Source organism: Camelus ferus, chromosome 4 (genome assembly GCF_009834535.1).
Source record: "Camelus ferus isolate YT-003-E chromosome 4, BCGSAC_Cfer_1.0, whole genome shotgun sequence".
In the NCBI taxonomy this organism is placed as follows: Eukaryota; Metazoa; Chordata; class Mammalia; order Artiodactyla; family Camelidae; genus Camelus; species Camelus ferus.
Window position 1 is genome coordinate 44,071,669 of NC_045699.1, and position 26,697 is coordinate 44,098,365.

Below are 26,697 nucleotides of genomic sequence, written 5' to 3' on the forward strand. Positions count from 1 at the left end.
CGCTTCCCCCACCTCTCACTCAGCAATGTCTTACCTACCTGGGGCCTCTGAGAGAGTTAGTCCAACCCTAGCTGGAGCCACCATTTTGAAAAGGCAATCTGTACAGAGCAGGGATTTCACAGCCTTTCTTCTTTTGGGAGGATTCTTGATCTTGGGGTCCTGAGGGGTCCCTGACTCTGAGGGCAGGGAGATGCTCCTGCAGTTTCCCTTCCTTAATGGCAGCTCTAGGTCGGCTTGGAAGGTGGGTGGAGGTTGGGAGGGAGGGAGAGGGGGAGGCCAGGCAGGTGCACAGGTGTGCAGGTGGGGTCGAAAGGGCAGGGCTGGCACCAACACAATATGTGAATGTGCATTCCTGTTTTATTAAACATTCCTGGTGAGACATTTCTCATGGGCAAGGGGTCACATGAGAGACCCCTTAAAAATGGAGACTAGCTCCTTGGGTCTGAATTTAAAGACATTTAGAGTCAAGGACGTTTAAAAGATTTAGAAATGGCTGAAAGGGGGAAATAATGGATCAGATGGCTGTAAAAATGAGTTTAAATAAAAGGGAAAAAAGCCACAAAATTATTATGCAAGCAATACACGCCGTTATTTGTGAAACAGAAAGTGTAATGCCTGGGGAAGAAAAGGAGAAGGGGTCCTTCCAGGCCTACCCCCTTTCCTTTAGGTGGTGGTGGGGGTGACAGGGGCTGGCTACCCCCCTGCTTGGTTCTGGAGATCCCACCCAGCGTGGGTGGGGGGAGGCGAGGTGGGGTGGCCAGAGCCCTGGACCCTGAGCCTGCTCAGCCCCTGGCTCTGGGTTCTGGCCTCGGCCTCCGCCTCCAGAAAATGGGGCGAGTCGCCTGCGGAGTGTCCAGCCTCGGGGCTGAGCTGATGATGGGCACCAGGCAGGGGACGGAAGGAGCCGGCTGGAAGCTGGTAATTAATAAATGAAATGCCCTGGGACTGCCGCCGAGCCGACTCAGATGACATATCTGTCGCGGGCTCGGCAAACCATTAAATGACCATTTTCTGACAGAACGACTTCCCCGCTGCTGCGGCAGAGATGCCTTGACTTGCCGGGACTTATCTCCTCCCGCCGCCCCCCCCCCTTTCTCCGCGTACCCCCCCCGCCCCTCCCCCACCGACTGCTCTGCCCTCCCTGCGGTGCCGGTGCCGCTGTCCTGGGTGCGTCTCCCTTTCTCTCCAGCCCTCTGCCTCTCGCTGTGACTCTCTCTCCAACCCTCTGCCTCTCTCTGTGTGCGTGTCTCTGCGTGTCAGTGTCTGCCTTCCTGGTCGCTTGGGGTCTCTGTCTCGCTCCATCTCTTGTGTGGCTGTCTCTCTCTCCTCCCCTCCTACCCTGGTGTCTCTTCTCTCTGTGGCCACCTCTCTCTTTCTCGGGTCTCTGGCCCTCTCTTCTCCCCGGCTCTCTCTCTCCCACCCCCTAGTCCTCTCTGCCTCTCTCTGTTTCTCCCCGTCTGTATAAGGTTTAACTACCCCCCTCCCACCCGCGTGTCTGGCTCAGCTTCCCCCCTCCCGCCTCCCCCCTCCCTGGCAGCCTGACGGCTCCAGTTCATTTCTGCCTGTTTAATTGGGCCCCGGATGAGTTTGGTCGACAGGGCCATTCATCATGTGGCCGCGGCTGGCGGCGGAGCCCGGGGGAGCGGGGCTGACAGCTCCGCCAGGCTGGGATGCGGCCTGCGTCGGGAAGTTCACATATTTGGGCATTAGTGCAGCTATTAGTTTAACAAGCTTCGTTTATCCTTGTCACTACCACTTCAGCTTCCCATGTAATCATTTGAAATGTAGATTACAGCCAGACAAATGGGACAGCGCAAGACGCGCGGGGTGGAGGGAGTGACACGCTGCTGCTCGTTAGGGCCGCCTTCGCAGCCCCATCCCTTCCTAGGCAAGGCTTTGATTAGCTTAATATTCCCATGATTTCAGTGGGAAGCGCCAGTCACCTGAGCGGAGCCCCTGGCACTGGGCAGAGGTGCCTGGGGGGCCCCCAGGTGAGGATCTAGGTCCTGCCAGGGTAGGGTCCCTCCCATACAAAGACTACCCACCTCTAGGCAAGGAAACTTGTGGGTGGCCAGGGCCTCAGAATCTGCCCCCACAGCCCCTCCCATAGGGATCTTCCTTCGGGGATGAGGGGGCCTCCAAACCCGGGCTTCTCCTTCCATCTCTGACTTCAGCAGCCCAGATGCGGTTCTACTGTCTCCCTGTGTGACCTGAGCAAGGTCTGCCCTTCTCTGGACCCTGCGTCCCCATCTGGAAAGGGGACTTTGAATTAGATCCCGTGGGCCCACTTTTCTCACCTTGGTTCCTCTGATGGCTTCCCCAGCTTCCGGGCAGTTTCCATTCTTCACCCAGTAAACTGAGGGCCCTTTTCAAAATGTAAACCTGGCTGTCTGCGCCCTGCTCCAGAGGTGCTCATGGCTCTCAGAATAAAGGCAGAACCCCTGGCAGGGCTTGGGGCCAGGTGTGGTTGGGGAGTGCATTGGGATCCAGGCTGCCCACCCTCCAGCTTTACCTGGGACCCCCCTCCTTTGTTGATGCACTGCAGCTCCCTGCAGCCCTGGCAGTTGTCAAATGCCCGAGCCCTTTCTCACCTCTGGGGTTTGTGCGTGCAATTCTCTCTGCCAGGAACACCACTCTCCCTGTGCCCCCTCCCCCAACTCCTTTTCCCAGACAGCATTCTCATCCTTCACATTCTCAGTTTAGAAATTCCGCCCTCTAGGAAATCTTCCCTCTCCCGGCCCTTCTTCACAGTGCCTCTCCTCCTATGTGTGTCTCAGAGCCCTGGCCCTCCCTGCAATAGCACTTAACACACGGGGTCCCCACCTGGACTGCTTGTGTCCCCACCTGGACTGTAAACTCCATGCGGGCTGGGCCCGCCTAGCATGGAACCAGGCTGGAAGCTGCCCACCCAGTGTTTGTTGAAAGAGTAAATGGAGCACAAGCAGCGATATGCCTGAGGAGCCGTGGATGCAGAGGCCGTGCACCAGTATTCCTTACGGAACAATTGCATTGTGCCCGGGCTCCTGCTTCCTGGCTCCCCCGTCCCCATCCTGCTGACTCTGGAAGGATCAGAATCTGGTTCTCATTGGAAAGGGTCCTCTCAATCAGTCAGGGTCCCAGGAGAAAATGGTCGGCCCACTCAGAGTTCAACAGAGCAGAGTTTAGTGATGCGACTATATGCAGAGGTGTGAGCGAGGGCTGAGGAGACCAACATGGGATGGCAAGGTGGCAATGGGGAGCCTGGGCTGAGGGGCGGGGTGTGAGCTTGGGGAAATGTTGTTGCCAGAACCTGGAGGAAGAGCAGGCTGGAAGAGCAGGCACCTGGAAGAGGGGCTGTGGGAAGATGTAACTCTAGAAGGCAGCCGCAGCCGCATTGAACTGGGCTGAGGCAAGGAGATAGGTGGGGGCTGAATTCTCCCATGAATTCCCTCTTCTCTCCCTCCAATCACTGGCCGGTGACTCCTGGAGGGCCAGGGTGTCTGAGTGATGTGGGCCACAGAGATCAGCCTTCTGGGTTACAGGACAGAGGAAAGAGATGGCCTGATGGGGTAGGGGACAAACGGAGAGTTTAGAGAACACCCCACATCCCTGGCCCTCTGCAGGGAGGCCAGGACACCCCTGAAGGGCCGCACGAAAGCACGTCTCAGGACCAAGTGGACCCCTCTACAGAGGGCTCCACAGGGCGCGGCACCATCACCGCCGCCTTTTCCCTCATGCCCTCACTGTCACATCTCCCCTCCAGCCCAGCGGGCCCGACCATCCTCGCCTGCCGAGGTGCTCATCTCCGTTTTCTTCCTGACACCTTCTGAATAATGACACCAGACCTTGAAGCCAACGAGTCGTGAATCAAAGTGGCTTCTCGATATCATAAAAGAGATGTTCTAAACCCCAAACATAAAGATCGTTTTATCTTTATTAATAGTTTAATGCATCTGAGAAAGCTATTTGACATTTTTTACACCTCCAACTCTTTCCTTCATGCATTGCTGGTCAGATTACACCAGGGTTCAGCCTCTTAAATCCACTTAATAACTGACTAAATTCTACACTGAATTTACATTGAGCTACAAGCTGATCCTAGGATACAGATGAATTTTCTAACTGAGAAAAAAACTCCACCCCAATGCCCTGACTCCAAGGTTGTAAATCTGCTTTAATAATGAAAAAGGAATTAGTTAAACTATTGGGATTGATGTCATGTTGATCAGCACTTCGTGATGAAGATTCTGCAGCACAAAGTGAAGGAATAAACCTCCACTAACAAATGGGAGTATTTCCTTCACCTGTTTAATTAAAGCGCCAACCTTCCAAACATACATGCAAAATTAATTAAAAACACATGGAATTTGGGACACGGAGAACAATTCCACTCTTTTCAATTGCTGGCAGACCCCGTACACATCAGTGCATGACATTGTAAGGCGAACAGTCTGGTCATTAATGACATCTGAATTGGAATCAAGTCTAATTGGCTAATTGCTTCTATTATAGATACACACACCCACCACCACCACTACCACCACCGTGACAGAAACATATCCGAACACATGTGACCACAGTTAATATATAAACGTACATACACTGGAGCCCAGCATACCAGCCGCCCACACTCTGGACACACACATGCAAATATTCTCTCAACAAGAGACACACAGGCGTAGGTCCCTAAATTGCACACATATACTCCCAAGCCAGGCTTAGTGGAGAAAGGGGAAAAAGAAAACCTATTCTCTGCCTCTCCCCAACTTCCCAGAAAGAAAAAAATGTAACTGTCAGAAATGTGATAGGACTGCCAAAGACATATGGAAAAACCTCAAACAAACCATGGAAGTTGTGAAACATAAATCCCAGTTCTATTTGTTCTGTGACAGTGTATAAACCACACATTTTTCAAACCACACATTTTCAGGTAGAAAATTAAAACCCTCACCAGGTTCAGAATTGCTGGGAAAGTTGGATGGAAATTCTAGTATCCTGTATCCTGGCGAAAGGAGGACTATTGGCTGGCCTGGGACAGAAGGATGTTTCTGGACCACCGTTGGCAGGGCTTAGCTGGCCTCTCTTCCTGTACATTTTAGAGCCGCTGTGACCATGTCCATGCTCCCAGGGCTGTGATTGGACAAACATTCCATAGGCATATTCTGCATTAAAAAATACCTTGGTGAAGCATAGTTTCAGCTTCTGAGGAGTCCCGGAGCAGCCCCGATCTCCACATAGCTCCTGGGGCTGTATCTTCTACTCCCCCAAATCAATAGGCAGTTCTGTTTTTTCGACTGAAGCTCACTTGATTCATTTCAAACCTCCAAGCAGCCCGGGAGCTCTTCCAATGCTTTCGTTCTGAATGGCTTAGCTTCTTCCTCTCAAGCAACTCTCCGCCAATAACTATCAAATATTGATTAAACCAGTTAATCCCAGTCCCTAGAGAAGTAGGTAGTGTTACTGTGTACCATTCAAAGTAGTGTCTGTTTATCCCCACATGTGTTTTTTCTTTCCCTGCAGTTTATCATGAGGAAATGTCTCAAGGCTTCTTGAAAAATTCCATGTTTTTGGTGGATTTACTGTGCAATGTTTCTAAAACCATTTGAAGACCAGTGACATCCTTTGGTTTATTCTCATCCAAACATCCTTCTTTCTCCAAAAAAAGGCTTCCTGGATCAGTCAGGCAGGCTTCTCTTTGCAGAAGCCTCACTCCCCACTTCCCCATAGTTTATCTCTCAAGAACCCCCAAGCCACTATTTTTGATAGTTCCCACTGGAAACCTTCTGCTGCCATTGGCAGTCTGACACTTCTTTCCCTTGGTGGGGTGGGGGCAGAATTTCCAATGACAGGTGCCTCCTTGTGGCCAGAGTTCTGCAATTTCATTTGCTACTTTCTTCCCAGCCCTGGGGTGGGCGCCAGTGTTGGCTAAGCAGGATCCAGTGCCCAGGGGCTTTCAGAGGGCCTTGTGAGGGATGAAGATCACCATAGGGAAAGTCAGACCCAGGGAGCCCTCTGTAACTTTGATCTCTCAGTTTTGACTCTGAGTTCTCCTGGTCAGTACTTGATCTCTTGCCCTTGATTCATTGAGAATCACAGATTTATCGAGCTTTTGAGATGAAAGGACTGGAGAGCACGTGGTTCAACCTTATGTCCCCTACCCTGATGTGCAGATGGAGACACTGAACCCCAGCTGAGGATCTTCTGACATGGATATGAGGGGAATCAGGCAGGAAGATGACAGTTCTCTCTAGGGGGGTTCTCAGCTGATCCCCCCTGAGTTTCTGAAGCAGGTCTGGGTCCTCTGCCATCTTCACCCAAGTTGACCTTTCTCAAGCCTCCCTTCAATTCAGTTCAATAAACATTTATTCAGTAATGATTGACTGAATAAATAATAAAGGACTGTCTCTACTCTGACCCACGCAGTGTGCTATAGGCCACGGAGACATGGTGGTGGGGCAGAAACTGCTGCTCATGTGCCAATATCCATTCTTTCCTTTTCCCACAGTAACAGAATTCATTGCTGGACAAATAGGGCTACTCAGAATAAAGGTCACCCTTTCCCGTCTCCCTTTCAGTGATATGGTGCCATATCTCCTTGTCTTCTCTGTCCTGCTGCCTGGAATCCTGACGCCACCATCTTGGACCTCAGGGCTGAGGGACGCAGCCTGGGAGAGGCACGGATGCCTGAGTCTGGTCCCTGTGGGCCTCCTGCAGCCAAGTTACCACATCAGCCCCTGGTTACCAACTTCTAGACACCGTATGTGAGAGAGAGTAAACTTACATCTTATTTAAGCCACTGGAGTTTCAGATTCTGGAGTTTTCAGACATTCATAGTTAATTTGTTCTATTATAGGCAGGAAAATAACTACTTAACCAGGGTTTGAAAAAAAATCTTGCATTCTTTCTAGCTTTGCCAAGAAAACATTAGACTTTTTAAAAGGGAAATTTTATTAAGGAGCTAGATCCTCTGGCTGAAAATATTTTAAATGAAGAGCTATGTGTACATACACACATAGACACGCCCTCCCTACATACATATATGCTTATATATTATATGCATAAGCTAACTCTGCAAGAATACATGGGAAATAGAACTGGAGGCCTTGGGGCTGGGCTGGGAAGGAGACTCACTGCCTGCTTTTTCGTTCTGTTTGAATTTTTTTTGAACTTTTCTTTTTTGCAGAAGGAGGTAATTAGGTTTACTTATTTATTTTATTTGCTTTTCTTAATGGAGGTACTGGGGCTTGAATCCAGGACCTCGTGCATGCTAAGCGTGTACTCAATCAATGAGCTATACCCTCTCCCAGTGTCTGAATTTTCTAATCATGTGTGTGTTATATTTTTTTTAAAGCAAAAAATTTTAAATGAATGAAATACCATTTTACACTTTAGAGGTCTCAGTCCAGTCACTATCAGATGAAACTTTTCAGTGTTGCCAAATGGTGCTTCAGCTCCTCCTTGGGCGTCTCAGGGACGGGTGCACACTCCGCCCCAGACAGCTTCATCTCTCTGTGGAAGAGGAGACAATTGGCAGGCACACCAACCTCTCTGAACCCGTTTCTTCATCTGGGGAAATCATAGACCCTCCTCCCAGGGCCGTGGCATGTGCACCCAGCATTTGGCACGTCCTGACTCCTCAGCAAAGGTGCTGATGGCTGTTACCATCCCCCCACGCCTGCCTGTCCTTCCCACCTGCGCCGAGGCACCTCCCAGACACTGTGCCCCTATAACTATTGTCCCATACGGGGCGCTCCTCAGTGACAGGGACCATGCCCTACCTCAGTCCCCCCACAGAAGACTCAGCACATGCCCAGCTCAGACCCCAGCACAGAGCAGTGATCAAAGAGGTTGACTAGCTGAAGGATGGAGAAAACAGCGGGCAATTCACTTGAAACTTCAGATCTTCAGACCCCAGTTGATTCATGCTTTTTACTGGAATTTTAGTTCTTCTTGGATTCAACTTTAGCTGCATCAAGGCGTGCCCAGTGAGGCATGACAGAAGGAGGGCTCTGGGAGCTTGGCCTCATGGTATCACACAGCGAGTGCTTTTCTTAGGAAGAGTCAGAAAATCCCCTTGGCCTCTCCATCAGGACTTCCGCTGTGCTCTGTGCGGGGCACCAGGCTCTCATGAACTAAGCCTGCAGCCAGAGTGCAGTGACTCTGACACTTGGCTCCGGGGTCACACAGCCTGGCTTCACGTCTTGGCCCCACTGTTCACCAGCTGCGTGAGCTCTCCAGGCTCAGTTTGCTTATCTGTAAAAGTGAGGCTAATAATAATTTTACTTACCTTATGGGGTTAGTGTAAAAATTAAATGAGATAGCACATGTGAAATCAACTTATTATAGAGTCGCAATTCTTTGAGGGATAAACAAGATATAGCTTAATTTTTCCTGCAGTGCCTCCAGCTGTGCTATGTAGAACCCTCTCCTCCCCACTTTCTGCTAGGGTGGCAGGGCCTTTATTGACATCTTGGTCAGATTCTAGAACTTTCTAGCAGCTTCCAGTTATTAGAAGAGTTCCATTCTGGAATTTAACACTCTGTCGTGTTCTTTCTGAAACTTCAGTCTCAAGTGTAACTCAAAGCTGGTATTCTCCCCAGCTCCCCCAGGATAGATTGGACCTTTCCTCCAGCTCCAGCAGCCTGCAGAGAAACTGTATCACTTCTCTGTTGTTACATAACAAATTACCACAAACTCACTGGTTTAAAACAGCATAAATTTATTATCTCATAGTTTCTGTGGGTCAGGAGTGTGGGCATGACTTAGCTGGGTCCTCTCCTTGGGGTCTCCCAAGATGGAAGTCAGGGTGTTGGCTGGGGCTGCAATCTTAGTTAAGGCACAGGGTCCTCTTCCAAGTTCACTGCTTGTTGACAGAGTTTTGTTCCTTGCAGTTATGGAACTGATGCCCTCAGCTCCTAGAGGCTTCCTGTCACTCCCCGCCACATGGCTCTCTCCACAACATGACATTCTGCTTCTTCAAGGCCAGAAGAAGGGCATCTGCTTCTATGACCTCTAGATGCTCTTTAAAAGAAATCACCTGCTTAGGTCAGGCCCACCAGGATAATCTCCTTTTTGATTGACTTAAAGTTAACTGGTTAGGGTCTTTATTTATATCTGAAGAATCTCTTCTCCTTTACCATAGTGTGATAATCCCATTGCCTCCCCTCCCCTCCTGCATGTGGGAGATCTGGCTCTGCTTCTTCTGCTCCTTCAACCCCACCCTACCAAAGTATGTCTCTATGGCAGCCTCAAGCTTTCAGATGTCCACTTGCCAGGGAGAGGCTCTTTGGGGCAGAATTCCAGCAAGGCAGGCAAAGGATGTAATCATCTATGGTGCCCCCATGACTCTGTTCTCCTTTCTACTGTTTCAGTCAACAATAAACGCAAGGGCAGGTCACCAGATCTGCTGGCCAAGAAGATACCCATACAGGAAGTGACATTCCAGTCTCTTCCTGAAGATGCCTCCAAACTTCTAAGGGATCCTCTTAAAGCCACCCTCCCTGGGCTTTGGAGAGAGGCAGCTGCAGCTCTGCCCACAGGGCTATTATTGAACCTGCATTTTTTCCCTAAGTTCCCCCTGCCCCCAACTCCCTTTCTGTCTTCTTACATTTGTAGGGGTGGAGTGAATGGGGTGAGATGTTACTGGGCCATCAGATCCATTCTCTGAATTGTCACCTCTCAGCACTGCAGGAGGTGATGGGACTCAATTGTTAAAGGCTCCATGAACTTTTAGCTTCAACTTTGGGCTTTGGCTGTGCAATTCCTGGATAACGGGAAAAATCCACTTAAGCATCAGTGCCTGGGAGAGTTACTGCTCAATAAATGCCAGTAGGATTATTGTTCAAAACTCAACCCAACTCTGTAGTTAGAAGCAGTGTGGATCAGAGTGACAAGTTGTAGGACTCCTTTGGTTCTTCCAGGCCAGGAGTGTGCTAGTTCTCTAAGCCCAGTGTCAGCTTGAGTTCAGCTGAGGTGAGGGGCAGGGAGCTGGGCAGGACACACTCAGACCACTCTCTTGCTTCAGCCTGTGTTTCTTTCATTGCCCCAGAGTTGGTAGAAAAGAATTGGATAAAGCAGAGATTGAAATTCTCTGGAATACATGAGTGTCATGAGGATACAGCCTGGTTATCTGTCCCAGGTCTGTTGTCTCTTCTCTGGCACGTGGCTGGACTGAATTTCTCAGCCTCTCTTGCGGTTGGGTGTGGCCACAGGACTGGGTTCTGGCCAATTGAATGTGAATGGAAAGGAAAAACCTCCGAAGGCATGATCCTCCATGCTCTTTCCTTCTTGGTGCAGACAAACGAGATAATCTTGGAGGCCACACGTTGAAGATGGCAGAGCCAAAAGATGAAAGGAATCTGGACCCCTGGGTCACCTTGTGGAAGGCTCCCTGCCTCCTGGGAACACCCACATTTTAACAGTTGTGTAAGTGGAAAACAGATTCCTATTTTGTTGAGACAATGTGGTAATGGGGGACGTTTGTTACTTTAGCCAGCCTTAACTGATACATGAGTTCACATGGTAAATGAGGGGATGAGTCTGCACCCACATCGTCCATGCTTTAAGAACTTTTAGGAGTTTTAGAAGTTGGTCTGCCATGCTCTATAAAGTATGCACAATGTTTTAATTCCATTTCCCAGAAAGGTTTTCTTTCCAAACCCTCTTTGGGGGCCTTCCTTATTAAAAAGGCCCATTTATAGAAACTACTACTTAGCGTTTTTGGAACTTGTTATCCTATTCAGCAGAGTCTAAGTCAGGAGGCTTTGAACTCGGACAATTACTGCTCTTGATTAACAACAAGAACTGATGAGTTGGCCTTTCCAGCGTGCTAAGCAAACTCAGCCAAGCAGAAAATATCACTGAAGGGGAAACAACGGGAAGTGATTTTCTTGGTTATATTACGAGCTGTTGCGATATTTACACATGTTTGTGGATAATGTGGGAAACTCTGCTGCTTGTGTGCCCTTCCCGATGACACTATTGGCTTTGAAACGCCATGTTTCTCATTTGACCTGGGCTGTTAAACGTCATCCTGTGACTGCAAGCAGCCGGCCTGGGGAAAAACCACAGACCTGGGAGTGGGAGTGGGCAGGCCTAGGTGCGAGACCCCCGCCATGCTCTTTTAGAGTCCCTGCTCCTCCGGGTGACCCTGGGGCCAGCAGCCAGGCCTGGGGGTCAACAAGCAGCTCTGGCCTCGTACTGTTGGACAGCTCAGTGGCAGCACAGAGCAGCGTCCACTTCCTTGCACCCTCACCCAAACTGGGTATTTAAAAGAAGATCTTTTGTTGGGGGAGGGTATAGCTCAGTGGTAGAGCACACACTTAGCATGCATGAGGTCCTGGGTTCAATCTCCAGTACTTTCATCAAAAAAAAAAAAAAAAAAAAAAGCTAAATAAACCTAATTACCACCCCACCCCAAAAAAAGGAAAAAAGGGATCTTTGTGAAGCTGAATCATGTTGTTTCTAATCTTGAATTGTACATTTACTACTATTTAGTATGTCTTCACTTCTGAATGACCTATGCATGTCTTTGACCCATTTCTCTATTGGGGATAGTAGTAGTTTTCATATAATTGCTTTCAACATCTTCGTATATTAAGGGCATTGCACCTCTTCACATTTTGTAGGTTTATTTTCCCAGGTTATTTGTCTTTTGTTCTTATTAAAAAAACATTTTTTGGTGTATATATAAAAGTAAAAGAAAATGAAAGAGTCAAACATTTCTGTTTTACCTTGAGACTTCCATCTTTATAAGCTTATGAAGTCACTCTCAATATGGAAATTTAAGATATATTTATCTATAACCCCCTAGTTTTATTTTTTTTAATTAAAAATAACTGTTTAACCCACCAGGGATTTATCTGAATGCAGGATGTGAGGTAAGGATCTTCCTGGGGGCTACACTGGGATTTGCTATCTGGGAGACAGAGCCTCTGGCTTGTGTGGGGCTTGGACCGACAAGGGTGGACATCCCTGGGCAGAGACGACATTGACAGGCCAAGGAGGAGTTGATGTGTTGAGTTGATGTGTTAAGGGCACATCCAGGCTGGGCTTGGGTTGGCGGGGGCTGGGAGGGGTTCTCTTTTTTCTCAGGTGATGCTGTGGACTGAATTGTGTCCCTCCAAATTCATATGTTGAAGTCCTAACCCCAGAGCCTCAGAATGTGACTATGTTTGGAAATAGAGTCTTTAAAGAGATAATTAAGTTAAAATGAGATCATTAGGGTGCTCCCTCATCCAATATGACTGGTGTCCTTACAAGAAGAGATGAGCTAAGTACAGAGGGAAGTCCACCTGAATACACAGGGAGAAGCCAGCCATCCACAAGCCAGAGAGAGAGGCCTCAGAAAAAACCAACACTGCCGATACCTTGATCTCGGACTTCTCCACCGCCAGAATTGTGGGAAAATACATTTCCACTGTTTAAGCCACCCATTCTGTGGCACCTTGTTATGGCAGCCCTAGCAAACGAACACAGGCGGGCTCTCTGGTAAGGGCCCTCAGACCTGGTTTTTGGTGGGGCTTGCAAAAGCTCCCATTACAGTCTTCTGTTGAGACTGAGTCAAGATAGCAATGTTCATTTTTTAAAATTATTTTTAGTGGGGGAGGGGATAGTTCAAGTGGTAGAGTGCCTGCTTAGCAAGCATGAAGCCCTGGGTTCAATCCCCAGTACCTCCTCTAAAAATAAGTAAATAAATAAACCTAATTACTACCCCCCCCAAAAATTTTTTTTCTAGTTATTTTTAAAATGCATACATTGCACATTCACTAAGAAAAATCAGGACATACAGATTAGCAAAAGAAATAAGATTACCTGGGGTGCTAATGCCCTAGTGGTCCAAACTCACATTGGCTGTGTGTCCTGCAGGGGGGCCTCCTCCTGATTTGTTCCCAGTGGTGGTCACCCGCCTCTCATCGGGCTACATAGACCATGTGTCTCTCCCAGAGACAGCTGTTACATCGTGTGTAGGGGAGGCCACAGCAATGCTAAGGCTGCCAGAAGAGTCCCCTTAACCCATCACCTCACAGCTGGCCAGGAGGGCCAGGGGCTGCCGGATCTGCAGGGGCTGGAAATCCACCTGCTCCCACCCCACCCCTCTGCAGCCTTCCCCCTCTGCTTGCACTCACCAGTGCCTTCTCCTCCTTGAGCAACACCGTCTGCTAGGAAAGACCTGAGCCCAGATTAGCCCTTACTTTTGACTCCGTGGCACCCACAGAGCCTCCAAAAACAGCTTGGGGAAAAGGCCACAGTGCTTGGTTAACTCAGAGGTAAACCATCTACCTAGTGTCTCCTCCTGACACACCCTTATTCTCATCCTTGGGGCTTTGTGCACGGTTTCCTCTGCCTGGAATGCCTTTGCTTCCTACTTTCTCTAAAATTTCCTGTTGGAATCTTGTCCACCCTTCACAGCTCAGCTCAGTAATCACCTCTTCCAGGAAGACTTTCCTGATCACCTTTCCCTCAAATGAATGGAATTCCCCCTGGGAGGCTATGCCTCGCTCTCTGCCCCACCCATAGGCGGCACTGGTCTTGTTGCCTGGAATTAAAATATGCATGACACCTGCCCCAGATGGCAGGCTCCTTGTTGGTTCATTTCTACATTCCACCTTTGTTTTGGCCTGTTTGGGTTGCCATAACAAAAATACCACAAACTGTGTGGCTTAAACAACAAACATTTATTTTTCACAGTTCTGGAGGTTGGGAAGTTCAAGATCAAGGCCTTGGCAGCTTCAGTGTCTGATAAGGATCTGTTTCCTATATCCTCACACAGTGGAAGGGATGAGGGAGTTCTCTGGGGTCTCTTTTATAAGGGCACTAATCCCATTCATGCCTCCACCCTCCACCCCAAAGGCCCCACCTCCATATACCATCACATTGGCGAAAAAGTTTCAGTATGTGACTTTGTGGGGGATACAAACGTTCAGTCTATAGCAGCTCTCCTCCTGCATCTAGCATTGAGTCTGGCTCAGAGAAGCTTCCAACTAGAGTTTGACCTTAGGATGTAATATTTTTCCTTCTTTACTGCAGAGAAAATATCTTGGCAAAACTCACATCTATCATTTGGGAAAAATCTCACGCAATGCATACATGTGTTTCTACCAATGTCTCCCAAGCAAATGTTATGAGTTTTATACCCATTGGACAGATGAAGAAACTAAGGCTCCTAGAAGTTAAGAGACTGCTCACATCAGCAAACAGAGCATCAAGAACTGGAGCTGAGACTCCCAGCCAAGGCTGTTTATCTCTTTGCCTTTTTCACGACCCTGGTGTAACCTCATTCCCTCCCATGGTCACCTCTGTTCCCAGCACCCAGCATGGGGCCTGGCTCCAGTGGAAATTTGAGGAACAAATAAGCCTAAGCCTTAAGCGTCACGTGGCAGGCCTCAGGCATCCACTCTCCCTCTCTGTGATGGTCACTGAGGGTGGACGTGCTGCTGGAGGCAGAACATGCCTGAGCGTGTTCAGGGTGGCACTTCCACCCTCCTTACTGGAGGCCTTGCCCAAGACCTCCATTCTGCCGTCGTGTGGGGGCTGCACATAGCCTGGTTACTGCAGATACCCGTGCCCCATACCCGAGGAGGGCAGGCACGAGGCCTCTGTACTAGGAGAATCGGGGACAAGGGCTGCAGCATCCAGGACAGAAACACGGCTCTACCTCACCAGTTCCCCGTAGGTTTGGAGTCCAGTTTTCAGTTCCCAAATGCTGCTGCTGCTGCTCTTTGAAGTTTGTGCCTCTAAGTCCTGAGCATCTCTCTCTCTCTCTCTCCCTCAGGAATCACCTTCGTCACCATCCATTGCAGAGATGAATGGAGGCCACTCAGCTGGCTTTATTAAATATGAATGAGTCGCAGCCCATGGCCCCCATGCGGTCACTCGCCCACTCCATCTCTGGCAATTACTGCATCGCACACACTGTGCCAAGGGGCGCAGCGGTCCCTGCCTGCCCTTGCAGACTGACACCACCCAGCAGGGGCAAGGCTTTGGCTGCAGCTGCCTTGGCCCCTGATGGAAAGCCACCCCAGGGTTCCTATGCAGCCAAAACACTCAGCTCTGAAGGCACAGGGACAGGGCACCTCTCAGAACGTTCATGGATTCTTGGGCTCTGAGCTCTAGCCAGATATGGCCTGTGACTTTGGAGCCCAAAGACAAGGTCTCCTGGCAGGAGTGGCTTCTGAGCTCTGCTGCTGTTAGAGGTGTGTGGGGTGCGCCCAGGCCACTTAGGTTTCAGGCAATTAAAGATCCAGCCTGGATCAGGGTTAAGAGCGTGTGTGCATCATGCACCATTACTGAGCATATACTCGTGTGTGTTAACCTTCACAAGAACCCCCTAGATTATAAGATTCATGTTCACAGGGTCCTTGTTTCCCCAGTTCTCCAGTGTCCCCAGTGCTGGGGGCAGAATAGATGTCAACTACTCTTTGTTGAATGAATGAATGAGGTGGGTGTTACCATTTTGGAGCGAATGAAATTGAGGTTATAAAACTCAGCCAAGGTTTCCCAGCCAGTGAATCAGAGACAGAAGTCAAATCCAAGGCAGGGGCTCAACCTTACTCCCCGCTGCCATGGTGGCTGGCAGCTTGGCTGGAACCTCTCGAGAATGGGGACTTTGCCTCTTCCACCTCAACCCAGGCCAAGTCCAAAGCCACAGCACACCATTCTAGCTGCATGGATTTGTTTTGACCCCGATTTTATCAGGAGAGCCAGTAAAACTCCCCACAACCCCAATGGGCTTTGTCAAAGTTGTCAAAGACCAGGGACAGGGTATAGCTCAGCGGTAGAGTATGTGCCTAGAAGCAATGAGATCCTGGGTTCAATCCCTAGTACTCCCATCAAAGTAAATAAATGAATAAAAGCCTAATTATCGCCGCCCCCAAAAACAAAATAAAAAATAAATAAAAATTTAAAATGTGAAATTATAAAAAATATTAAAAAAAAGAATAATTGAAAAATTAAAAAAAAAAGTAGTCAAAGACCATCTATGAAATTGTAAAAACAAATGAGATCAAATTCTTTTCCTGAACTTAAAAAATTACTTTTATTTTAGGAACCAATAAAATTATGGCAAATATTTACAAATAATTATCTCACATAAAGGTTACATAAAATCAATTCTTCACAAGTAACAGTCACTCATGAAAAGACACACAGATATTGAAACTACGCCAATCTTATTGCAAGTTTCTCCAACTAACCTAAAATAAATGTGTTGCAGTCAACCATTTAACTTAGAATAAAACCACAAATTCCAGATTTGACGAGAAAAAAAAAAGTGAAAAATTTAAACCAAAATCCCACCCCTGTTTTTTCCCAAGTCCCACCCGCAGCCCCTACCCTCCTCCCAACAAAAGAAAAATATGTCCAACATCTTTGGCAAATTGGCACTGCTGTAATTACATTCAAATATTATTACACACAAAAGCAACACACATCACTAAGAAAAAAAAAAACCACCAAAATTTCAAGTCAGTTATTTTCTACTAGAAAAAAAGAATACAAAACATACACATTTTTAAGAAGCTTTTTTTTTTTCAATCTATTGGAGACAGATCATCTCCCACTTTCAAAGGCAATTCAATTGTGTGGGTTTTTTTGTTGGTTTTTTTGTACTTTTTTTTTTTTTTTTTTTTTTACAAGTAAGCATCTATGCAGGCATCACAAACTTTGGCGGATACAGTAGATATGTATTTCTTTGATGCTGGAAAGTCAGTCCCTAAGACAAAGTCAACCGTCTCAAAGAATGAAAAGCAAAATCCATGTGTCTTCCTGGCAAAGAGTTCATTTGCAATGTAATGTGCATTTCTACAAATACTCAATGTCCAAAGGCCACTGGGCAGTGAAAAACCAGGGCAGCAACTTCCAGCAAGAGTCAGGGCAAAACCCGAGTCAGATTTCCACCTCTGGCCCAAAGTCGGAGGCCCAGCAGCTGGGGCTGAGAAGTGGGCCTTCACTGCCTGCCAACCGCACTAAGTTGGTGGCTTGGGGCCAGGGCACGGGCCTGCCTCTTTCTGGGCCCCACAGTGGGCTGCTGCCAGGTCTGTTCACCTCCTCTGACCAAAGGCAAGAAGAGCAGGCAAGAATTGGCACGAGGAGACTCAGTGCTTTCTCTGAGTTTCAAGTATGTCTGAGATGTCAGGGTGCACAGTGCATTATGTGCGTTTATACACCCACAAGGGCACGTATGGAGGGGAAGGCCAAATTTGGAGGCTCTGAGCTTTTGCAGGGTGTTTAAAATAGACTCAGGATTTATTTATTTTCTTTTTAGCTTTATAGCAATTAATTGGCTATTGATTGGTTGGAATGTTCAACTCTCCATTTCCTCAAATACAATAAAATAGTTTCATTAAAATGTATTCATGCTTGAAAATAAGGGAGCCATTAAATGGTTTCCTTTCTGTTCCACTCCAAGGGAAACGCACCGTTTGTAAATCAAAAATCCATCATCCAAAATCACTTGTTCTTAATGGTGCTTTTGGAGAAGATGAGGGATGTGGCTATGAGCATAGCGACTGTGGGGATCCGGGTGGCCCTGCAGCCACAGGGGTGAGTGGGCCCAGGCGAGGGTGGGGGAGGCTGCAGCCAGGCCTCCTCCGGCCTCAGAGTCAGGAAAGGGGGCACATCACTCCCAAGTCGTCCCTCCACCTGCCGTTCCCCTTGCTGCCCTCTCCCTGCCACGCTCAGAGCTGCCCACAGCTGAAGGACAGGACTCCTACTCCCTCCCTCCCGCCCAGAGGCCAAATATATTACCTGAGACCACCTCCCTCTTAGAATTCATCAAGATTCCCTCAGTAAACAGATAAACTGCTGCATTTTCTCCTTGTGTGGCTCAGGGGTCTAAGTTGTGGGAAGAAGAGTAGACTTACTGAATGGTGCTTGTGTTTACCCTTAACTTGGAGATGAGCAAAAACAGGCCCCCTGGGAACATGTGGATTGAAACACTAGAATGGCAGGGATGTGACCCCGAGGTCTCCTTTGATCCAGGGTGAGGGGTCCTGGAACAGGACCCCAGTGTTGAGAAATTACAACGAATGAAAGATAGACTGGTGCCTGCCTGCTCCCGGCAAGCAGCCCGAGTCCGAGGGCTGCAGCCTCTCATCAGGACAGCGGGTGGGCAAGGGAATGTTCGCTCCCGTCCCCTGCGGCGGCCCCGTGGGGCCTGGCCGTGCACACTGACAGTGGGTAAGTGTGGTCAACCATGAATATGCAAGAGGAAATCCTGAGGTACGGGGACAACAGGGGACAGGGGCTGAAGGGGCTGCTGGGAGGTGGGGCAGACCAGGCTAGGAGTCATGGCCTGACTGTCCATCTTTCCAATAATGTACTTTTGTTACCTTTTAGGAAATGCACTTGCCTCGGACCTCTCCGGGGCCAAACGAACTAAAGGAATGAATTCTCCAGGCGCACTAGTGTGCGTGCCTGGAAACTGTGAACGGTAGGCTCCTGCATGGGTGACGGGGCCAAGGCCGCAGAGCTAGCTGCCTCTTAGCAGGGTCACGGGGAGCTGGTCCACCCCTAGTGCTGCAGATCCACCCACTCTAGCCTGGCCCTGGCCTCTCCAGGGGCCTGGATTGTTCTCTACCCTTGTGGCAGTTGTGTCTCAGACATAACTTATTTCCACGTATTTGTCAGGAGCGCTTGATTTGTTTTTCAGATTCACTCTCCATGTCTTGGAGCTACATCTAACCAAACTGTCATCCAGAAGCGGGTGGCTGAAGCCAGAGGCTGTTGCTCTGGGATGTGACTTCTCATAAAGGGATTTCACCCCTCAGTGCCCTGTGGCCACGGCTGGGGCTCTTTCTTGGACACATGAAAGGCCCCAGCAGCACTGACCTCCCCTCAAAGCCAACAGTCCCCCATCCCTACCACCTCTACCACCTCCATATTGTTACAGCAAAGCCTGAAGTCTGTTCCACAGCAGGGAGGACAAAGAAAAGAGGAGTGTGGGGACATCTCATGATACTGGAGGCCTGCACCGTGGGAGTCAGGGCTGTGGTGCGGCGTGGGACCAGCTCCAATTCTCTGCAGGTCTCAGGCTCAGCAGGGGAGGAAGGAGTCTGGATGAAACCTCAGAAGAGTTGGTGGGAATCTGGCAAAGACTGCAGTTTTCAGTATTAATGGGAATCAAGTTGGACCAGCAGAGCCACCAACCCCCTGGCCCCACTGTCAGGCAAGCCTCTGAGTCCCTGCTTTTTCTTTCCTCATTGTGGGTCTGGGGGTTTCTAGGGGATTGAAGGGTATCTCTAAGCCATATATTCCCATGACAGGAACGTGAATCTGGAGAGAGACTGAGGCCTGGAGATCTGAGAATTCTCTTCACCTCTATCTTGCCGTGTGAACCTCAAATCTCAGTTTTCCTGTCTGTAAAATGGGCATTGTGATCTCTGTCCATGGGATGGTAAAGGATTGCAAAGCACCATACAAATGTCAGGTATGAAAGGGCTAACCCTAACTAAGGCGCCTCAGGAAAGGGATGTTGGGTTTGATATGTCATCAAATTTTTCTAGGTTGCAGATAGACTAACAGTATGAAAATTTTCTGTAAAATCTACATTGTCCTTTTCAAAAAGTCAGAGCTGGAACACGGGGCTGAAGGCCCATAGAGGAAAGCCCCAGGCCTCCTCCAGTGACGCTGGTGGCAGCCCTGGCTTTGCGTTTTCTATTTAGAATTCTCTGGCATCTACTCAATGGCTGTGTCCTTTGGAACCTTCATCTCCAAGCTCCCAGGCAGCTCTGCTGGGTGGTGCGGGAACTCGGCGGGAGCAGGTACGTGTGCGGGAACGTGCATGTGCATCAGTGTGCTCGTGTGCTTCTGCCTGGCAGCCCAGGAATCAAATGGTTGTCTGATAAATACAAATGCAATTTGATGACCCGCAGAGCCTCATGGGAGAGAGAGAAAAGGCATGGAGGGGGCTCACCACAGGTCAAGAGGAGGAACAGGACATGGAAAGGGGTGCACTTGGGGCCAGGTGAGCTTTGCCGAGGAAGGATGGTGTGTGCCTCCAGTAGCTGGTTCAGGGAAGGCTGAACCTCCTCCCAACAACCTGAGACCACAGGAGGGACCAGGATCCAAGAATGTGGATGCCAGAGGTCAAGAGGCTTGTGCTGCAGACCCCAGACTCCACCAATTTCTCTGAAAGAAAGGGAAGGTGGGAGGGGCCAGGTAACATACCTTTCCTACCTTGCCCCGAAGGTGGAGGCTGGAGTCACTCCATCGGGCTCCTGGAGGCGGGCTCTGGCCCAGCTACCTCCCTTCTTTGCAGGGCAGGTTTGCGGATGGGGTGGGGATGCCCCCAGTGAGCTCACTGGTTCCACCTCTGCCCTGGATGACTGGACTTCCTTGGCAGTTCCACCAGCCCCAGGACACCTGTTCTGAGGCAGTGGGCCCAGAACCATTCCCTGCTGCCCTGACCATCAACCTCCCACCCCAGGGATGGGAGGATCACTGTGTGCCAGGGGCCAGGGGTCTGAGTCCCAGCCTCACCTCTGCCAGTCACTTCCTGGGGACTCCACCTTGCAGAGCCTTAGTTTCCCCTGAGGGGAGCTGACCTAGGTCTTCCTCAAGGCTGATTCTCACCCCACTAGGTGTTCTTGTTTTTCAGTAGGTCCGAATATTAGCAGGACTCAGGTGCCCACTATGCTTGCTCAGAAGTGGAGGGCCCGCCCCTGATGACCTGTCACAGCCCTGGCATTCTGGGAGAAAGAAGGGGAAGGAGAGAGCTGTTGGGTGATCCTGCAGGAGACCCTGCTGTACCAAGGCAGCTGAGGCTCAGAGGGGAATGGTCTTGCCTGGGGTCCCAAAGCAAGGCAGACGTGCAGCCAGGACAAGACTTCTCAGGCCTGATAACCTCAAGGGCAGGCCCTTTCTGCTTCAGCTCTTTGCCAACTTGGTGACATGCAGACATCCGGCACACTGTCACAGGAGAAGGCAAAGTCTACTGTCATTGCTGTAATTCAGCCCAGATTTGGATGGGGCCTCTCCCTGGCTGTTCTGAGTTGGCAAGAGATATCATGCAAGGAATTGGGGCCCCAGGCAAAGAGATGGTGGCCCCTGGCACCCCCATTTCAAAACCACTCCCAGTTCACACACCAATTCCACACTGCCTGTTCTGCTCCTCTCCCAGGAAGCTTTCCTCTGTACCCCAGATCCTCCCATGTGGCTTTTCCTGACCACTCAGCCCACAGTGAGTTCTCCCAGCTCTCCCTCCAGGCTCCGGGGGCCCTTGGCCATGGCCCTGCCCATCCAGCCCCGTGCAGCAACAGGTGGATACCCACTCTGCAAAGTAGGCACCAACCCCCACCCGAGCACCTCCATTCCTGGCGGCAAACTAGGCTCCACGAGGACGGGGAGGGGCTGGCCGGTAAGTTCTGGCTGACTGCTGTAGGTGTTTGTGGTCCTCGGTCCAGACAGAGTCCTTTGTGTTAATCATCGTCTACATGGCAGGGACAAGCTTGCCCAGAATCCACTTGCTGGCGTCCTGGAGAGTGGGAGATGTGTCCATGGTGGGTGAGCCTGGGCACACCTCAGAAAACATATCCGAGTTCAGTTCAGTGGTGTGAGGGGCTGAGGGGTCAGGAGAGCCTCAGGCCCCGCCTTGGACCATCATCTCCTGGGGCCCGTCCAGCCCTAACGTTCCAAGTCCACAATGCAATCAGCACCTTGGACAACATCTTACTTTAGAACAGTAGCTGAGGAATCTCCCAGACGGTTCTCTTTGAGTCCTTTAATATGGAAAAGAGCTGCTCACACTGCATTGGGCCCAGGGAAATGGGGGGCAGGAAGCCAGGGCATCTCCCCACATTGTGTTTCTCCTGGGGAGGGGTCCTGGTTGGGTGGTGCTTAGAGCAAAACCAGCCCAATGAGACTCTTAGTCCAGACAGTGAAGAAGTAGCAATGAGCAGGAGGCTGGGCCCCGAGGTGGGGAGGCTGGGCCCCGAGGTGGGCATCCTTAGTCTCAAGGACAGCTCCAAGCCCACCTGTAGGGGACACCCAGGGCAGAGGGGATGCTCTGTGCACAGGTCTAAGACATCCTGTGACGCTTCGGGAGTGCTGGATGCGTAACGGGTAGGCAGTCTGCTCAGTTGGACCCTTGGGCCCACAAAAAAGCAAGAAGGTATTTACATGGGTTCTGTTGAAGCAACAAAAGCAAACTCTCCTTCCCAGGCCTGGGGCAGGAAGACAGGTAGATGGTCAGACAGCTGGGGGGCTGGCAGGCTGGGCTGGCGCTGCAGGTGTCTGCAGAAGTCTGTTGGTTTGTGGAGATCCAGTCACCATCGGGAGAAGCTCAACGGACTCTTAGGAATGGACAGGTGTCCAACAGCCCTACCAGGGAACCCCAGAGTCCCTGGCAGGAAAAGGGGAGAGGGAGTTTCAGGCGAGTGGGGGGAGGTTGCTGGGGGACGGTCTCGTTCGGCCCCTCTGGCTGTCTTCGGAGGGGGCTGGGAGGCTATGGCCCTCAGTGATATGTGTCATAAGTGCTTGGCGCCTGCCTGGCTCTGGGGGTCAGTGACGGTCATAGGCAGTGGCAGCTGCAGGCGGGGCGGCTCCTCGGGCAGCGGCGCTGTAATAGTACGGGGAGCCTGGAAGAGACAAAGAGGCCGTGGAGGTTGGAGGGAGACCCTGTGCCCCCTTTCCGCCAGTGTCCCCGACCTCTGTCCTTCCTCCCCCTACCCCAGTCCAGGCCACTGTCCTCTCTCACCAAGATCTCAGTCGCTGAGTAGGGCCACTGCCTGCTCAGGTTTCAAGCCCTCCTCACCACCTGGAACTGCGGTGGGCAGGTGGGCCACATCCTCCCTGTCGCCTGTTTGGTAAGTAACATTTTGCTGGAACCCAGCTTTGCTCATTCATTTCCTTGTTGCCTGTGGCTGCTTTCGTGCGGCTACAGCAGAGCTGAGTATTGTTAACAGAGCCCTGCCGACCTCTGAATTTCCCTCCCACACCCCCCACCCCTCCCACTCACACTCAGGGACCCTGCTCCAGCGAAGTCAAACTCTGTAGTGCCTCCAATATATGTTAGCGCTGATGGCAGCTACAATACTGCTGAGCCCTTCCTGCCCCACTCCATGTCCTTTACACTTGTTGTCTCATTTAACCCCACGGGGCAGGAGAGTTAGCCCTGCCTCCGTGCCTTTTCCATGCTCTGCTTCCTGTCTGGAACACTCTGGCTACACCTTCACCCTCTTCCCTGTCTGCTGAATCGTTCCTCCCCCTTCAAGTCCGAGAGCCCCCCTACCCCGTCTCCTCCTTTAGTATGCCCTTGCTCTGAGCCCACGCTCCGTGGCAGGCTGGAGCATGCGCTCTGATGACTTCTTTCTGTGCTTCTTCCCCCTCGCCTGGACAGAGAGCCCCACAAAGGCAGAGGCGGGGTTCTGTTCTTCTCGGTGGTGTCCGTCGCCAGGAGCCAGGAGCCTGGCACATGGCATGTGCTCAGCTGGGTTCGTTGAGTAAACAAGTGACAGCACTGGGTGAACCAACCAGAGTAAAGACTTAACTCATTCATTTATTTTCCGCCCCTACTAGGTGCAGTGCTGGTCACTAATGAACAAATGCAGGCCAATGTTCAGAGTCAGGAAGGGGATCAGAGTGCTGAGAAAAGAGCTCTGGGAACTCATAATTATTCTGCAGGGTCACGCTTCCTGGAGGAAGCGGGCTGGGCTGGACTTGGAGGACACAAAGATTTGGACATGTGAGTATGTGGGAGAAGGGCAGGTGCAGCCCTGTGTCCTGTGACCTCCAGATGGAGCCTTTGTGGGGCCTGTTGTATCCATGTCGGGTTCCTCCTACTATCTCAAGGCTGCTTTCTTTGACTACATGCTTTGAATGACGCCGCCAGGAGGCCTGCTCTATGCTCAAAGTCCTCCCGAGGGCAGAAAGGGTCTGGGGTGGCTTGGGGAGACCAGCAGGTTCTCAGAACCACAGAGGTTAGAGACACCAGGCTGTCTCCTTTTTCAGGGCAGGAAAATGAGGCTCAACAAACCAACATCATGTGCCCAAAGCCACAGAGCCTCTCAGGGCCAGAGCCTGGCCTGGCATTTCAGTTGTTGGCCCCTGGCTCAGGACTCTTTCTGCCCTGATGCAGTTTACGGCATGTACAGCCATTTTGGAGGGTTGTTTCTCCAAGGGGATGGCAGCTGGATTCCTGTCAGCCATTGTAGACTACGTATCTACTGGGGCAGGAAGAGTAAGCTTCTTAATTTCCCACAGGAGGTGAGTTATATATATTCTGAAATCTCACCCAAAACCCAAACCAATTCTGGCAGTTCTGCCAGATGCCATAACTGGGCACCAAGACCTAGAGATTGCCAGTCAGGCTCTATCACTCTTGGCTGAGTGACCTTAGACAAGTAAATTCAATCTCTTGAGCCTCAGTTTTCTCATCTATAAAAGGGGATCACAGAGGGGTGACATGAGGGCACCATGAGGTGAGGATGCAAAGGTGCTTTCGAAATGGACACTTTTCTAAGCGGTTCATATTCTTGAACTCTTAATTTCCACAACAGTTCTACCAGATAGGCACTAGTATTGTCCCCATTTAGCAGATGAGGAAACTGAGGCACAGAGAGAGTAAGCAGTTTGTCTAAGGTCATAAAGCTAGTATGTAATCAAGTGGGCAAGATTAGCATGTGCCACCACTCCTCAAAACCCAGCCCCAATTATCAGTCATAATTCTCCCTCCTCGGCCCGCAGGAAGGCAGTGTGGCTCAGGTAGCAGTGACAGTGGGGGAGCAGGCAGCGCCCTGCTGTGCTGTTGTGGAAGGCACAGACACCAGTGCCATGCGGAAGTATTCCCAGAGATGGATTTTTCTGCTGCCTCCTCTGTCACCTTCTTCATTGGAGCCCTGACTCAGATGCCTGTCAGCCTTCTCTGCTCTCTCCTCTGTGGAATGGGGACAGCATTAGGACAGTCACCCATAGAGTATCTGCAGTGCCAGCCCTGCGTCCTGCCTTCAGACAGGTCTGTGTGTGTGTGTGTGTGTGTGTGTGTGTGGCGAGGGCCAGCCCCGCAGGCCTGGGCATGGCACAGCAGCAGAACCACAGGGGCTGTCCCCATAGGAGAGGGACAGGAAATCCTGGCCCGACCCTCTGAGTTTCCCAGGGGTCAGCTCTCATCCTGGGCTCTGACTTGCTCTCCTCCCAAAGCCTAATCTCTTGGCCAGGCTGTCCAGTGGCCTCAGTGGGAGGGCCCCACGGCAAAATCAAAAACGCATTTACCATGAGCAATGAAAACGTCACCTCACAAAGTGCTATCTTCCTGGTGCCCATTAGACCTCCATCTAGAATAAACTTGTCTTTTCTTCTGTCATTTTTCCTCTCTAATTCACATTATCATCAATTTACTTCTTGACACAGTCATTCCGGGCTCCCACTCACTCTCTAATCCTTTTACAGCGGCCACAGGCACTCGGGTTCTAATCCTAATTGACCACGGCTGGCCTTTCTTCCTGCTGCCAGCCGCTGGCCCCGCCTGCCTGGGGCCCCGACGGGGTGTGGGATCCCAGACACCCCACCCCGCAGACAGCTCCTGGGGAGGAGGCCCAGCGGGGAGGGAGGTTCTTCTGAGAAGTCAGCCTGCAGCTGCAGGAGGTGGCATTTCCCATCCTCTCTTTGGCGGTGTGTCTGTGAAGGAGGCTTTGACCAGGCCAGCTGAGGCGTGGGCTGGGTGTATGAGGGTGTGAGCACACCTGAGTGTGTGTGTGTGAGAGGGTCCTACACGTTTCCACTGCCCCCACTGACCTAGCAGAGCACAGAGGAGCCTCAGAGCTGGTTTCCCCTCTGGCACCCTCCCCACAGAGCAGAGAAAGTCAGTCTACTTCTCCAGCCCAGTGGGAATCTTTCAGCTAAAGCCCTGAAGGCCCTGGGGAAGGGCAGGCTGGTGGCTGGAACAGGCCTGGAACTTATTTGCAAGACTATGGTAGAGTGAGCTGGCATCTCACTCATCTTAAGGAGGGTATGATCATTGCACCCAGGGCCTCAAGAGAGCATCGTGTTCAGCCCCCGCTTGAATAAAGCTGCCAGCCGCCATTATCCTCATTTTACACCTGAGGCAAAGGAGGCCCAGATTGGTTGATGAGCTGACGATGATTCCCCAGGTATAGACTTGGGCAGCACAGGGGTCATTTCTCATGTTTTTAAGAGCCCAACATTGTTTAGCCTTTTCTTGTGTCTGCAGACTTCCGGGTGGTGTGAGGCCCGCCTCCCTGAGTCAGAAGTCAGACTCGTTCTCCCAGCTGCCCTTGCTGCTGGGGCACAGGTGCGTCACCTGGGCTCTGCTGATTAGCTCTGAGTTTGACCTCCGCTGGGAGGGGAGCCGCTTGAGGAAGTGGGCTGACCGACTCCACCTGCTGGGGCTGGGTGGCAGAGGCACCAGCTCCGGGTGGTGGCCGGGCAGAGCTCTCAAGCACCTCCTGAGGCACAGAGCTGGCTGTTTGGGGGTGCCAATGGTGGGGTGTTTATGCTGGAGCAGCCCTGGAGGTGTGGCCGGGTGTGTTCCTGGCTATGTGTCCCACGTCTGTCTCTTTGGGCCTCCTGGAGATTCTGGGAGCCCCCAGTATTCCTTAATAAATTCACTTTCTGCTTAAACCCGCCAGTGTTGTTTGTAACTGAAAGCCTGACAGACAGACAGAATAACCTGGAATTTCAAAAACAGACCAGAGCTGTTCTCACCGCATATGTGGTCTGAGTATTTGGGACTCTCAAGGCTTGTTTCTGTGGAGAGATGAGCCT

General features: G+C 50.7%; 1 protein-coding gene and 1 long non-coding RNA gene across 3 annotated transcripts in view; one reads left to right on the forward strand and one right to left on the reverse strand.

Annotated features, from left to right (window-relative positions):
- Nucleotides 1–16,498: 16,498 nt before the first annotated feature.
- PAX5 (paired box 5) overlaps nucleotides 16,499–26,697 on the reverse strand; it is a 182,001-nt gene continuing 171,802 nt past the window's right edge. For both annotated transcript variants that reach the window (XM_006187796.3, XM_014561863.2), the window contains exon 10: nucleotides 16,499–22,553. In XM_006187796.3, coding sequence (XP_006187858.1) covers nucleotides 22,477–22,553 — 77 coding nt within the window. In that variant the 3' untranslated portion in view covers nucleotides 16,499–22,476. The remainder of the gene's footprint in view (nucleotides 22,554–26,697) is intronic.
- Nucleotides 22,562–26,408, forward strand: LOC116663190. The gene is made up of 3 exons (XR_004319313.1): nucleotides 22,562–22,781; nucleotides 23,494–23,659; nucleotides 24,661–26,408. It is a non-coding gene; the product is annotated as an uncharacterized LOC116663190 (long non-coding RNA).